The following is a 15,685-nucleotide window of genomic DNA, read 5'->3' as shown; positions in this document are numbered from 1 at the left end:
CTCTATCCAGGGGGACAGCTTGAGGCTCTGTCTCAAAAAAAAAAAAAAAAGATGGTCCCTCAATAGGGAATTCCAAATAAATCCCTCTTAAGATGCTTTTCAGTATAGCCCACAGCTAAAGACATTCAGGTCAGCCCAAATTTCTAACTTTATTTTACCGTTGTTGTTTCTCCCGCCGAGCAATTTCTTTGAGCTTGAAGGCTGCTTCACAACGCCGCCTTCTCCGGTCCCCACGTTCTGCAGCCTCTATCTTCATCTGTTCTCTCTTGTAGCTACGTTGATAGGCAGTTACTAGGCGCCGAAGCCTAGCTGTGAGGGCAGAGCCAGGAGGCCAGAATAGATGGCCTGGCTGTTGGGTCACCTGGGCTGTGGGAAACAAAGTAGAATAAATAGGCAGTACAAAAAGGGTAGTAGAGATTAATAATGGTATTTCAACCCACCCAAAGGCAAAGCTCTTAGCAATCCCAGGATAGAATAGAATTCAGTGAATAATTCCCCAATCCCACCAGCCCACACAATATTGTTCTAGTTGACCTAGAAGTTTACCTTCATCTCCATCAATCACTGAGATCTCCTCATCCATCATCATCAAGGGATCACCCTAGAGAAGGAGATCCACCCCACAGGATGGAGGGAGGAGGGAAAGGGGAGGAAGTTGGCACTCTGAAATCACTTTCTTGGGTGTATCCTTCTATGGCACCAAGGTATCAAAAAAAAATTTCTAATGACAGGACCCCTCACAGAAATTTGGAAGCAATCAACTAAAAGAAGAACTAGAAAGTAGAATCTAAAAGGTCAGTTCTTAATGGCTCAAAGATAATGGGACTCAGGAATTTATTAGTCAAATAATATCCTTCAATGTCCAGCTTGGATCCCACCTCCTCCACAAAGTCCCTGATCTCCCCCTAGCCAGTCTTATAATCTTTTCCATTAACATTTATTTTCATATGGTATTTACTTTCCATTTTGTATTATAAATTAATCAATATACTTCAAGATTCAGAGAAGGTGAGAAGCTTAACTAGTAATTAAGACTCAAATAAAAATTCCTTACCTCATCATCTTGGTCCTTTGGAGGACCTTGGAGTGGTTTATATTCAGGATCTTCACAATCTTTATCAAAGTCAACCCTAAAATTATCCAGAGGCACAAGAAAATGTTAATAATATATCTTCTATCACAAAGAGGAACCTAGGATGAAGACCTGGCCATACATACAACCCAGAATGGAATAGACTTAAATTTCAAGCTCACAGGAATGGCAGGTCAGGTGCTAAGGTTTAGGTCAGCTCATACAACAGAAAAAAAGATTATGAGAAATTATGACAATATATCATTCATAATTGCTTGAATTTGAAATAAAATACGTCGATTAGCATTGTTTTCCTCCTGATAGCCCTTTTTATTGTTTAGTCCACTCTCTCTTTCTTCCCCATTGATCTACTTTGTATTATTTCATTCAAGCCTTTTTGTTTTTATTACTTTTCTCTACTGAGCAGAAGGTGACATAATAATTTATAATGAATAAATGCCTCAATTTCCTTTGAGGATCCTATGTTAAACAAACTGAAATCGTGTTTATCAAAGAGAAAGCTCTCAGTCATGAAGGAATAGGTAGGCAATTCATTAATTAAACTAACTATTTCACATGCCCCTCAGGTCTCCATGTGAGAAGTTTTTTTAAACTCACTGGCACCCAAACTAGGGCAATACTGCCCTACCTGGTGTCTCAGTATTAGCATGGCAACTCATCACTGGGACATGTACCTAGGCAAAGTAAATAACCTTTATGTGTCAGGTACCACTGGGAAATGATAAACTAGGCTAAAAGTACCTGAGGCTCTACCACATTAGCAACAGTGAGAGATGCCTGGCTGTTATCTTTCAAGAGAACCAGTTATTTTGTCAGTTACAGTAGCTATACAGAAGAATATTATAAAGCAAATTGCAGAGAACATCAATAAACCATGTGAAAGAAATGTTAATTTACTCTCAGTTGCATCTTATGGCAATGTGTAGTATAGGCCAGTTTTAGGAATCCTTTACCCTGGTACTACTCTTCATTAAGAATTTATAATTTATGAATACAACCACCACTAAGAACACCAGTCAAGTTTAGTCAAGGCTAGAGCCATGTTATCTCATAGTACAAGCAACTAATAGCCTTCATAAGGTGGAGCTTTACAAGAACTAAACACTAATATTTACCCTTCCACTATGTCAGAGAAATTATCCAACACTCGATGTTCTGCTGCGATGGCTTTGTCATCTGGTCTACCAGCCTTTTCCAGGAAGCATAAGGCTGGGTCTGCTCTCATAGTATTATATTTCTCATAACCTAGAAAAAAAGGCCCATAGTTGAAGACAATCAGAGGTTCATTGTCACTTTACATTTACTTTATATGCTGCTTGAATAATTAGAATATATAGGCTACTTTACCAATAAAGGGAAAGTAGCTGTTGCTTTACATTACTGTATTTAACTTTTTATTTGTTTGTTTGTTTGGAGACAGTCTCATACTGTCACCCTAGTGCTAGTGTTCTATTTTACAAAGAGACAGGGTCTCACTCTTGCTCAGGTTGATCTCAAACTCCTGAGCTCAAGCAATCTACTTGCCTTAGCCTCCCAGAATGCTAGGATTATAGGTGTGAGCCACTGTACCTGGTTATTTAATACTTTTTAATTTATTTTTTTTATAGATAGGGTCTCATTCTGTTGCCTAGGCTGGAATACATCAGGCCAGTGGCATGATCATGGGTCACTGCAATCTCAAGAAATTGGGTTCAAGTGATCTTCCCATCTCAGTTTCCCAAGTAGTTAAGATGACAGGCACAGGACACCATGCCTGTGTAGTTTTTCTTATTTTATTTTGTAGAGATAGGAGTTTTGCTATATTGCCCAGGATGGTCTCAAATTCATGGCTTAAGTGACCCTCCTGCTTTGGCCTCCAAAAGTGCTAGCATCACAGGCATGAATCATTGCACCTGGCTATTTTTTATAGCAAATTTGAGTCATGAAGAATTTTAACTAGTGACTGACATTAGGAATTTAGTCAAAGAATCTATATACCATGGTGATGGATTTATACAGCGATTTAACTGGTTATTTATCTGAATGAATGAATAAATATACTCTGGAGATGTTTGGACTCTTAGAAACCTTTGTGTCTCACAAGCAAATCTAGAATAAAAATGTTTACTGAGATGGGTGGATTGCCTAACCTTACAAGTTTGAGAACAGCCTGAGTCAGAGCCAGACTTCGTATCTAAAAATAGCCAGGCGTTGTGGGGGATGCCTGTAGTTCCAGCAACTTGGGAGTCTGAGACAAGAGAATAACTAAAGCCCAGGAGTGTGAGGTTGCTGTGAGTTGTGATGTCACAGTACTCTACCGAGGGCAAAGTAAAATTCTGTCTCAAAAAAAAAATAGTAGTTCAGGCTCGGCACCTGTGGCTCAAGTGGCTAAGGCGCCAGCCACATACAACTGAGTTGGTGGGTTCGAATCCAGCCCAGGCCCGCCAAACAACAACGGCTGCAACCAAAAAGTATCTGGGTGTTGTGGCAGGTGTCTGTAGTCCTAGCTATTTGGGAGGCAGAGGCAGAAGAATTGCTTGAGCCCAGGAGTTGGAGGTTGCTGTGAGCTGTGATGCCACAGTACTCTACACAGGGCAATAGCTTAAGGCTCTGTCTCAAAAAAAAAAAAAAATTCATAGTTTTCTTTAATTGATTAAACATCTCAAAAACCTGTAGATTAAGTGCCATTAATTTCATTTTATAAAAGTAAACAGGAAAGAATTTTTTAATTTTATTTATTTCTTTGAGATAAAGTCTAACTTTGTCTCCCTCAATAGAATGCTGTAGCGTTATAGCTCACAGCAACCTCAAACTCTTGGGCTCAGGCAATTCTCTTGTCTCAGCTTCCCAAGTAGCTGGGACCACAGGGCCCACCACAATGCCCAGCTATTTTTTAAGAGACGAGGGTCTCATACTTGTTCAGGCTGATCTTGAACCTGTGAGCTAAGGCAATCCACCCAGCTCAGCCTCCCAGATTGCTAGGATTACAAGCATGAGCCACTATGCCCAGCAGAAAAGTATTTTTTTAAAAAAGAAAAGATATTCCAATTTAAAAGGTTACTGATCTGAAGGTTAATGCTCACTGCTTTTAGTGTTTTAGTGTCTAGAATTTGAGATCAGGCAAAATTGCAAAGGGAGTATTCTCCTTTTTTTTTTTTTTTTTTTTTTGGTCTAGTCACTTTCCTCTTTTTATACTCTGATTTTTGTTTTCCTCAAACACTGATGCCTACATCAGAGTGACTGCTAAACATTTAAACAAATAGGACATTTAGATAAATATAACACTTTCAGGAAGACACAGGAAAGCCATATAAATTAACATGTTATTATTAACATGAATGAGTTTATATCACCTTCCCTTATTTGTGGCATTCTAACTTAGACCCCTCAACATACAGGGCAGTGACATACTGGTAACTGTGATTACAGAACAGATGGGAGGCTCCCTACCTTGAGACTTACCTATCCATCTGGTCTTTCTTGAACATCTATTTATAGGAACTAACTACTCTGCTTTTGACATTTAAGAACTAGTTTCCTATTCAATCATAAATTTGAAGATCACTCAAATAAATCAGTTATTTCTCATGAGGAATTTGCTAAATGCTCCATCTGCAGACATAAATCTTCAGTAGGAAAAGACTAAAAGGTACCTACCATGCTTAAAGACTCCAATAAGCAGGGACTTGTCAGCCTCACTGTCCCACCATGTTGTTGGAACCTCCAGCTGATCCACTACTGGGAACCATATGTCAATCTCACTAAAGGTACAATAGAGGTTATAGTCAGCTCAGCAATGCAGGAAATTAAAGTTAAAATCCTTGAAAAAATGATTACATATACCCTCCACTAATTTAAATGCTCATGAATCTGCCCTATTTCCTTTTACCAGTGTCAAGTATGGGATTAAACACCTTATATACAGATTCAGATTATCAGATATCCCAATGATAGTATAGAATGAAATAAGTACAGTGATCATCCCTGGGAAAGGCAGGGCATTTAAAAAATACATACAGCGGAAGTTTACCTGGCAATGGCACCCCCTAACACTTTCTCTGCCTGGTCTCCGATAACCTCTTGCCTCAGGTAATATAGCATTCGCACCCGTAACAATACCCTAGAAAGGAGGGGAGAAGAGTTGGCTCATGTACAGTGTAGCAAGTTTGAAGTAAAAACGCTTTTGTCTTTGCTAAATTTCATCCTCACTTGTTGCACTGATGTTTCAAGTGCTTCTTATAACTCTCATCTTGGAACAAAGTGTCAGGGTTATATTTCCGGATCCAATCAGCCTTATGGATATCAAAAGTGCTTTGTGATTTTACTTTTTTCCCCTTACGTCCACGGGGCACAGGGATAGACAGACCTGGGAAAGGGGAGACATTGAAGACTTGGATTGAGAAAAACCCTTGGACCTGAAAAGGACTAGATAACCTATAGAAAGATAAAAAAAGTAAAGAGTTGATAATTACCTGAATGATTCTGCAATTCTTTTGTCTTGCCATTTTCAGCAGGGCTAATCAAGTCCCAAATGAAACCTTTGATATTTTCATCCCCCCGGTAGTGCAGAAGACAGTACACAAGGATAGCCCGGCAAATTGTCTCCACATCTCTCTCAGTCATACGTCGCTTGAAGCGGCCATGAGATAAAATATCTCGCCATCGTCCCCAACTGAAGCAAAAGAAAAGGAAACCATATTAATATTTTCTTGGGAATTCTAATTCAATGATATTCTCCTGACCCCCCCCCCACCAGAATCATATCTCATCAAAAACAGTGAGACAAAAGCAACTGCTTGGGAGCCTAAGACAGAGGATTACTTAGTGTTTCAGGTTGCAATGAGCTATGAGGATGCCACTGTACTCTACTGGGGGTAACAGGGCAAGAAGTAAAAAAAGAGGTGAGGCCAGGCACAGTGGCTCATGCCTGTAATCCTAGCACTCTGGGATGCCATGGCCGGTGATTTGCCTGAGCTCACAGACCTCACCTCTAAAAATAGCCGGCCTTTGTGGTGGGTGCCTGTAGTCCAGCTACTTGGGAGGCTCAGGCAAGGGAATCGCATGTTACTGAGGGTGACAAAGTGAGACTCTGTCTCAAAAAAAAAAAAAAAAGGTAAGTGAGATAAAAAGATCTTGAAAACCACAGTAGCAGAATAAACAGAATAAAATTCTCCCAAGGCAAACATTTTTCACATTATCCTTTCTTTGTCACGGTTTCCAATCTGAAAGGCAAATAGGGTATCTAACAAGATGGAGATACATTCCCTCTCATGGTAACACGAGTTCTTACCCATATACCAAGAGGTGCTTTTCTACCCGAAAGCAGTCAGTACGCCCATAGGCATGATGACGGTCATGTCTGCGGGAACGTGGCCGCTCATCATCCTCGCTTTCCAAATCAGAGAATTCCACTAAGTCATCATCTTTCAGGGTGCTGAAGTGGCGGGTCTGTTTTCGTACTCTAGGTGTGTCAATCACCAAGTTATTCTATTCAGAGAATAGAAGAGTAACTTGGGTTATATTTTGCTTATGGGAAAAGAATAAGGTAATTAAGAATTAGAACAGCTATAGATGTAATATATGTAGATATCCAAAGAGAAATTTTTTTTATAATATGTATAATAATCTACAGGGATTCAGGAAGCAGAATAAAGTAGGAGATCATGTAGGTATTTTTCTGGGGCCTCCTAAGCAGAAAGTTTCCACAATCCTGTATAAAATACATGATTACAAACTGCAATTAGCATCTTGTGCAATACTTCATCCCTAAAGGAAGAATAAGCTCACCTTGCTATTGAGCAGATCCATATCTAGGTCAGCCTTTTTAGCCCACTTTTGCCAAAAGTTAGGGTCATCCAGAGAAATATCTGTCCTATTTTCAGAAGCAACAAAGCTTGCCTGGTAAGGAACAAAGGCACAGTAAAGTTGCTATAATACTTTTTTTAAGCAATGTGAAGTCAGCAACTACATTTTAAAATCATATTTATATCCTACAGATTCCTGTCTATAACTCTGCTTTCCTAGTCTCTAACACAGACAGAACATACCTTGGCAAAGGTAGAACCTTTTCCTTCAGATTCAATAGTGATGGTTGTGGTTCGTCTTAACAAGATCTGGTCAATGTCCTCTTCACAAAACTTGGAGCCCTCATCATCTTCCTCCATTATGGCTGCATATGCTCCTTTTCTTAAGAGATCTTCAATCTCCTTCTTGGAGAATTGCTGGATCTGCAAAAACCAACAGAAAGATAAAAAAGCTAAGTGTGGTGGCTGAGGCTGAATTGCTTGAGGTCAGGAATTTGAGACTAGCCTGAGCAGGAGTGAGACTCCACCTCTACTAAAAATAGAAAAAGACAAAAAATTTAGCTGGGCATGGTGGTGTATGCCTACAGTTCCAGCTGCTCAGGAGGGTGAGGCAGGAGAAGGGTTCGAGCCCCAAAGTTTGAGGTTGCAATGAACTATGATGATGCTACTTCAGTGGGGGCAACAGAGAGACTATCTTAAAAAAATAAAAATGAATATTACCTAACCTTGCCATAATACTTTAGTTAATATAAAAAGTAACTAAGAATACAAACCAGGTAGTCAGATTCCTGTGTAAAAATTTGCCTCCATCGCTATGATGGAGGCAAAAACTTATCACTACAAACTTATCTATAGACTAAGAAGACTCACTCCAGTAATGTTGCCGTCCCGACCACTCATGGACTGAAGCACAGCCTTATCCAGTCCCAACTTGAGACTAGCTTTATCAAACATCTCTCTCTCATAGGAATTGCGGGTGATTAGGCGATACACCTTCACAGCTTTGCTCTGCCCAATTCGATGGCACCGTGCCTGGGCCTGGTTTAAAAAAATAAGGAAGGAAAGGAAAAAGATAACATAAATTGGGGGGGGGGGCAGAGATACAGATATCAAATACCAATTTATAATTCTTCACATCTATAAAGCTGCCATGAGATCAACTAAAAATCTAAAGTCAATTTCAAGATGAAATTATTGCCTCACCATGTATGTAACCAACAAACTATCATCTGTGTACACATCTGTTTTATAGATTCCCTGCCCATTTACACACTGTCTCTAGTTGCTTTTGTGGTACTAGAGTAGAGGTGGTTAGAAAGCAACAAAGACCATATGGTATACAAAGCATATACACTATATATGGTCCTTCATGGAAAAAAATTTGCTGATCCCTGACTGCTATCCCTTAACTAAGTAAACAATTCTATACTTTCTGAAAGGGATTTCTAAGAGATCTTAATCTTGTTGAAAAACCTCCCAGGTTAGGTAATTAGTCCCTAAGTCAATAATTTCCTTTACCTGCAGGTCATTTTGTGGATTCCAGTCTGAATCAAAGATGATGCAGGTATCAGCAGCTGTAAGATTGATACCAAGTCCACCAGCCCGGGTGCACAGCAGAAAGACAAAGCGGTCTGAGTCAGGCTTGCTAAAGCGATCAATAGCGGCCTGTCGAAGGTTGCCTCGAACTCGCCCATCAATACGTTCATATAAGTACCTGTGTGGGCATCACAGACAAAATTTAAGTGGCTAAAGAGAGGCTTAATCAAGTACCTCCATATCCCTAAAAAGCCAGAAACCATAAGAAAGTTGAGTGTAAAGTCTCATTTTTCTTTTCTTTCTTTCTTTTTTTTTTTTTTTTGAGATAGAGTGGCCTTTGGTAGACTATGGCATCATAGCTCACAGAAACCTAGCTGGGACCATAGGCGCCAACCAAAGAACCAGGCAATTTTTTGAGAAAGGTCTCCTTCTTGCTCAGGGTAGTCTCAAACTCTTGAGCTCAAGCAATCCATCTACCTCAGCCAGAGTGTTAGTATTACAGGTATGAGCCACTGCATCCAGGCCTGAGTCCCACTTTTCTTAATGTAACTGGTTGACTCTAATAAAACCTAGGTCTTTCTATTTTTTGCTGCTTTATGAGGATAAAGTAATTATCAGATGAGAATGACTCTTTTTCTTACCTCCTCTGGATTAGATAATCCTCTAAGATATCTAGGCAGCGTACCATCTGGGAGAAAATCAGAACTTTATGGCCACCAGCTTTAAGCTTTGGAAGTAATTTGTCAATAAGAACCAATTTGCCAGCTGAACGAACCATGGCCTGAAGGTGGAAGTCATGAGGTATAATATGGCAAGCTTCCCGAAATTCTGTTAGGATTTTTTCTTCTGCACCTACCAAAACAAATATCCAACTTTATGTTGAAATCCAGTGCAATTTAGTAACTCTACTTACTGACATAAGAAAACACCCCCCCCTAAATCTGATCTGATTTGAGATCAACGTTTCTTAGACTCTCAGCACCAAGATATCCTAAATCATCTTGAATTGCATTGTATTAAATATTCCAAGTAAGACTGGCCTATGATAACTAGGTAAAATATATATAAATATGTGGATAAGGACTAAGATGGAACATACAAATCACCACCCTACCAGCACCCCAAAAAGAAACAGCAAAATGGAGTGTCAGTGAGGCCATTTACACAGAAAACTGAATAACTTTAATTTCCTTTTTTATATTTAAGAGATGAGGTCTCACTATTTTGCTCAGGCTGGTCTTAAATTCCTCAGCCTCCTGAGTAGCTGGATCTATAGATTTACACCACCAAGCCCAAAAAAGCTGAGTTCTTATTCAAGAAATTCTAAACAGCAACTTCTATTTAATATTGGAGATTATGCAGGATCAAGGGAGTAGAAAGAACCAGAGAAAGACATCAATGTAAAAATCTTTTTTGGGGGAAGACTCTTCCTCACCCCAAAGTTAGGCTGGTTAGAGCAATACACCCACTGTTTCTGAGGGAAGTTGTTTAGAAATTAGACACAGGTAATGCAGAAGTTCGAGTATTTTCTAGGAATCCCCTCACCGTTGATGAGATATGGGTGGTTGCAGCACTTGCGCAACTCCATCATTGTGTTGAGCAGATTAGGCATGTTGGTATGACCTGCCCCTTTAGAAAGGAAGGAGAAATTCTTCTCCAAAATAGCCCGATAGTACTTCTTTTGGATGTTAGTCAGCTCAACTTCAATAATAGTTTCCTGTTTGGGTGCTAAGTTTTTTTCAACATCCTCTTTAAGTCTTCTCAGCATCATTGGCTTGAGAATGGCCTGTAGCTTTTGAACCTGTGGACCATTATAGACAGAAAAAAGGAATCAATAACATGAGGGCAAACATTCTCGCATTTTATAGAAACATGAAAATATAAAATTAAAAGTTTTCCAGTATCTAAGAAAGGTAGATTTTGGATGATGCCACAGACAATACATGTATTAGGTTGTAAAAAGTTCAGAAAAGGCCTTGATGCTTACAGTGTACAGATGTGTGCTCTGTACAAACTTTTACCATTTTTTTCATCAATAGATTTCCTACCTGTTCCTCTGTTTTGAGATCCCCAAAGTCCTTGAGGAACTCTGATTCTGAGGGAAACTGTGAAGGTTCCAAGAAATGAAGCAGACTAAATAGTTCTTCCACAGTATTTTGCAAAGGTGTTCCTGTGAGTAGCACTTTGTGTTCCTAAAAATGAAGGAAACAGAAGAATGATAAAATTCAAAATCACAAAGGACTTTTGGGGTTTTGGTTTTCCATCAAGTATATAATCTTTGAAGTATCTAAGTTTTAACTTCTTTATATATAAAATGATGGAAATGGACCATAGTACTACTGTAATTTTTCTTTCACTTGCTCTCTTTTTTGATAAACACAAAGCATTCAAGAAACGCTTGATGTTATTTAATATATTAATTTAGATATTATTGAAAGAAATAGTAATTCAAATTATGTTTTTTTCCTGATTACATATGTCACCCACATCCCACTCCCCTTAGATACCCTAATCTGCCCTCCTCTAGGGAATGTAACTATGCTGGATTAAATCTGGCCAATAATTCTTTGTAGAGCCTCCAATCAAGGTTCACCCCTTGAATCTAGGCTTGTCTTGTGACTTGCTCTGACAAAGAGAATATAGTAGAAATGATAATGTGTGAGTTTCAGAGCATAGCTCAAAGACCTTGCATTTTTCACTTTTGCCCTCTTGAGGCACTGCACTGATATTACCTGTAAACTAAGTATAAAGAAGTCCAGCCTGGTCTATTGAAGAATGAAAACTCATGTGAAAATGTGGAAGGTAACAGAACCCCAGAAGCTCTGGCTAGCAATGAGCATCAACTGTCAGCGGTAGTAGCATTAATAACTGTAGGCAAGACCACAGAAAAGAAAGTAGCTGAGCCCAACCTAAGTAACTGAACTAGAGAATCATGAAAAATGTTATTTAAGCCACTAAGTGTTGGTGCTCTACTTTTAGAGACTGGGTCTTACTCTATCACCCAGGCGGGTGTGCAGTGGCATAAGAATAGATCAGCTGTAGCTTCAAACTCCTGGGCTCAAGCAATCCTGGTTTTGGAGTAATTTTTATGTAGTAATAGTTTTTCACTTATATTCCTGGTTAGGAACCACTGAACTACTATTATTTTCCAATTCTTTTTTTTTTTTTTTGGAGATAGAGCCTCAAGCTGTCCCCCTGGGTAGAGTGCCATGGCATCACAGCTCACAGCAACCTCCAACTCCTGGGCTCAAGCGAGTCTTCTGCCTCAGCCTCCCAAGTAGCTGAGACCACAGACGCCCACCACAACGCCTGGCTATTTTTTGGTTCCAGCGTCATTGTCGTTTGGTGGGCCTGGGCTGGATTCGAACCCGCCACCTTAGGTATACGTGGCTGGCACCTTAGCACATTTTCCAGTTCTAAAACTTACAGTTTTTACATGATTTTCAGGTGACCAAATTTCCATAGGTCGTATCCACTATTCAATACCAAGATTTTGATTCTTTTTTCTTCCCTCCTAAATTAGGGTTATTTTAATTCCACAGGGAATTAAGCTTACTCCCAAATGTTTCTGCCCAAAAGTCAGTGTGGAACTTACCAGGTCCATGTGCTTGAGACTATCTAGCAGCTTGCAGTTACGGTTCTTTAGCCGATGGGCCTCATCAATGATGACACAACGCCATTCAATTTCACGAAGCTCAGGACAGTCTGACAATATCATCTCAAAAGTAGTGATTAGGGCATCAAACTTGTATGCACCTGGGATGAGACGCCCCTAATCACAAAGGCAGTAAAGTTAGAAAAGGCCTAAAATCTAAATGAGGAGCTCTTCTGAATTATTTTCCATATCCAGGAGGATTTAATAGGAAATACAAACCACCCCTCTACACCACAGCTTATCTTTCTGATAAACAGTGCCAAATCACTGAATGTAAGATACATTGCTTCCTCAATACATTCAGCTTCTTGGGAAAATGAAAGACCTCACTGAATGAGGTGGGACATTTCTGACTGCTGTATGCATGCCTAGCTCATGTATCTTTGCCTTAGATTTTTTGTTAGTTAACAATGAAATCCACAAATGTTGGACAATGCTGAAACATACAAGGAAATAATAAAAGTGAAATCAGGTAATAGGTAACATAATAATATTAGTTACTATCTAAGAATTGACAGAAGTCATTTTAATTAAACTGAGTTGAAAAATGTGACTTGGAAAAATTTGGTTACTTTTTTGAAGAAAAATCACAGAAAATCAATAAAATTTGATGTTCATACAAGCTGGGTGATTCACATTTTCATTTTCAAATTTACTTAGAAAAAGGGATTGATGAAAATTTCAGTAGACTAAAAAAAATGGAAAAAGAAGAGAATAATTTAAGTTCACCATGATATGGAAAACATAAATGGGCAAACGGATTTCAATTTTGATTAAAACTCATTAATGCTGATAAAATTCTACTTAAAATTCATGTATTTATAAATTTAAAGTCAGTTGCCAATGGATCAAAATGTCTACTAGATAAAAATAGCAAAATGAAAAGAACGTCCTGCATACTGCTGCACAAAAATTCATTATACCACAGAGCATCTCAATAAAAGTTTTTTATTCTTATATAGCCCCTAAAATATCAGTCCCTTTGGCCTATTTTCTCTAAACCATAGCATTCTCAAGATGTAAAACTTACCCGTGAATCTTTGCAGTACATTTCATATTGCTGAATCATCTGCCGGCTGGCTAGACTGCCATGGTACACAATAGTGTTCATCTCTGTCCATGTATTGAATTCTCGCTCCCAGTTTGTAATTGTGGACAGTGGGGCAATGACCAAGAAAGGGCCATGGATGCCCACATTATATACCTCCTGCAAGAAGGCAATGGACTGAATAGTTTTTCCCAGTCCCATTTCATCAGCTAGGATGCAATTCTGCCTGCAGATTCAACATGGGGAAAACAAAAACAAACAAGCAAAAATTCAAAACATACCATCTTAAAAAACCAGGACATAGGAAAAAACTGTTTCAATAAAGGAATAAAATAATCCCAGGACTAAGCATATATCTTAAGGGCCCACTCTTTTTCTTTACCTGTTATACCAATTAAAGAGCAGCCAATTGACCCCTTCCAACTGATATTCCCTTAACTGGTTTCTGTTTTTATATTCATGTGACAGTTCCAATTTCTTCCAAGCACTTGCCTGTGGGCGATTCTAAAAAACAGGAAATTGGACTAAGTGGAGTGAAGACTCTTAACAAAATCAAGCAAGATTTACCAGGTAGTTCTAACAAAGTCAATTAAAAAACATCACTGTTTGGATTAACATTTGTCAAATATATTTAAATCTTTCAGTTCAAAATGACACTTTAAAAAAAAGATAAAATAGGAAATACCAATTGGCCACTTGGGTGGATTTAAAAAAAGGGAATTACTTCATTATCTGTGGAGGAAATAAAGGAAAAGTATTTGTCTTTTCTATATAATCTCTACCTCAAGGTAACCAAATAGTAAATGAAACATAGTTTCTTTTTATATAAGATTCTGGCTAGTAAGTAAATAAATGATAGAATTAATTATCACTACTTTAAAATCCTTAAAGAACAGAAAGAGAATGATCATAAATGGCTGGTAACATCATATAGCACAACCAGATGTAAGTACATATCACCACTGATGAGGCAGACTCACTGGTTTCTCTCCCCAGTCTGATGAAACCTCTAGAACATTAATGTCAAATAGCACTTTCTACAATGTTAAAAAAATGTGGCTAATGGCTCCTGTATTGAACAGCATAGAGCTAAAAAGCTGTTTTATTGTTTTTAATTGGACAGTGCTGCTTTAGATCTAAGCATTCCTGTGGAAGAAGTATCAGTAACAGAGAATATGTTGAACGATACCAAGAGTATCAGGCCAGCACGGTGGCTTATGCCTATAATCCTAGCACTCTGGGAGACCGAGATGGGCGGACTGCCTAAGCTCACTGGTTCGAAACCAGCCCGAGCCAGAGCAAGACCTGATCTCTAAAAACAGTCGGGCAATGTGGGTGCCTGTAGTCCTTGCTACTTAGGAGGCTAAGGAAAGAGAATTGCTTAAACCCAAGAGTTTGAGGTTGCTGTGAGCTTTGAGGCCATGGCACTCTACTGAGGGTGGCAAAGTAAGACTATCTCAAAAAAAAAAAAAGGGGGGGGGAGGACTACTAAGGGGAAATTGGGGATTACCAATCAGCAAATTTCAGACTATACAAAGCTCTACAGATCAAATTACCTGAAATTTTTTTTTTTTTTTTTTTGGTGGGGGATTAACTGAGGGTACAGAGAACCAGGTTACACTGATTACATTCGTTAGATAAAGTCCCTCTTATAATTATGTCCTGCCTCCAAGAGATATGTCATACACTGTGACCCCCAGGACCTGAATTCTTTAAAAGAAAGCTGTAAAGGAGATGAGCAGATCAAAAGAAACTGATATTAAAAGAGACTTGAGACTTACTAACTGACAGCAACATACTGACCTTATTTAGGACCCAATTCAAAAGACTTAACAAAGTTATAAGACAGTCAAAGAAATGTATACAATGACTGATATCTGATTATTAAGGAATGATTAAATTTTATAGGTATAATAATAGTATTATTTATCTAGGACATAAACAATGATATAATTTATAGGCAGTAATAAAGGAATCTACAATTGGATTTTTAAAAAAACTGAGAAACATAAGAATGAATGACAGGAAAAATACATGACAAGAATGGATATGTATTAATTTCCATAATAAAAAGCTAAAACAGGCTCAGTGCTCGTGGCTCAGTGGTTAGGGTGCTGGCCATATACACCACCTGGTGGGTTTGAACCCAGCCCAGGCCTGCTAAAGAAAATAGTCAGATATTGTGGCAGGTGCAAGTAGACCCAGTTACTCGGGAGGCTGAGGAAAGAGAATCACTTAAGCCTAAGAGTTTGAGGTTGTGCTGAGCTGAGACGCCATGGAACTCTGCCAAGGGTGACATAGTAAAACTGTCTCAAAAAAAAAAGGGGGGGCTTGGCGCCTGTGGCTCAAGTGGCTAAGGCGCCAGCCACATACACCTAAGGTGGTGGGTTTGAATCCAGCCCAGGCCTGCCAAACAACAACCACGGCTGCAACCAAAAATAGCCGGGCGTTGTGGCAGGCACCTGTGGTCCCAACAACTAGGGAGGCAGAGGCAGAAGACTCGCTTGAGCCCAGGAGTTAGGGGTTGTTGTGAGCTGTGATGCCACGGCACTCTACCCAGGGGGACAGCT

At 39.1% G+C, this 15,685-nt stretch overlaps 1 protein-coding gene and 1 non-coding gene across 6 annotated transcripts in view; both read right to left on the bottom strand.

The window, feature by feature from the left end:
- The window catches only part of CHD8 (chromodomain helicase DNA binding protein 8), a 63,114-nt gene that overhangs the window by 9,913 nt on the left and 37,516 nt on the right, over positions 1-15,685 (bottom strand). For 3 of the 5 annotated variants that reach the window (XM_023508794.1, XM_023508793.1, XM_023508795.1), the window contains exons 12-30: positions 13,498-13,619; positions 13,098-13,341; positions 12,008-12,184; positions 10,461-10,604; positions 9,958-10,213; positions 9,054-9,264; positions 8,395-8,590; positions 7,747-7,914; positions 7,120-7,299; positions 6,860-6,970; positions 6,363-6,559; positions 5,545-5,744; positions 5,282-5,462; positions 5,103-5,192; positions 4,730-4,833; positions 2,209-2,338; positions 1,055-1,130; positions 547-601; positions 159-366 (exon numbers count right to left, since the gene is read on the bottom strand). In XM_023508794.1, coding sequence (XP_023364562.1) covers positions 159-366; positions 547-601; positions 1,055-1,130; positions 2,209-2,338; positions 4,730-4,833; positions 5,103-5,192; positions 5,282-5,462; positions 5,545-5,744; positions 6,363-6,559; positions 6,860-6,970; positions 7,120-7,299; positions 7,747-7,914; positions 8,395-8,590; positions 9,054-9,264; positions 9,958-10,213; positions 10,461-10,604; positions 12,008-12,184; positions 13,098-13,341; positions 13,498-13,619 — 3,050 coding nt within the window. The remainder of the gene's footprint in view (positions 1-158; positions 367-546; positions 602-1,054; positions 1,131-2,208; positions 2,339-4,729; positions 4,834-5,102; positions 5,193-5,281; positions 5,463-5,544; positions 5,745-6,362; positions 6,560-6,859; positions 6,971-7,119; positions 7,300-7,746; positions 7,915-8,394; positions 8,591-9,053; positions 9,265-9,957; positions 10,214-10,460; positions 10,605-12,007; positions 12,185-13,097; positions 13,342-13,497; positions 13,620-15,685) is intronic. The other 2 variants (XM_003803039.3, XM_023508796.1) reach the window with 1 other exon arrangement.
- On the bottom strand, positions 1,651-1,760 carry LOC111722549. The gene has a single exon (XR_002771324.1). It is a non-coding gene; the product is annotated as a small nucleolar RNA U6-53/MBII-28 (small nucleolar RNA).

Source organism: Otolemur garnettii, unplaced genomic scaffold, assembly GCF_000181295.1.
Source record: "Otolemur garnettii isolate 467f Iridium unplaced genomic scaffold, OtoGar3 scaffold00276, whole genome shotgun sequence".
NCBI classification, from domain to species: Eukaryota; Metazoa; Chordata; class Mammalia; order Primates; family Galagidae; genus Otolemur; species Otolemur garnettii.
Note: the sequence above shows the minus strand (reverse complement) of the source record. Positions and strands in the feature narration are given on the sequence as shown.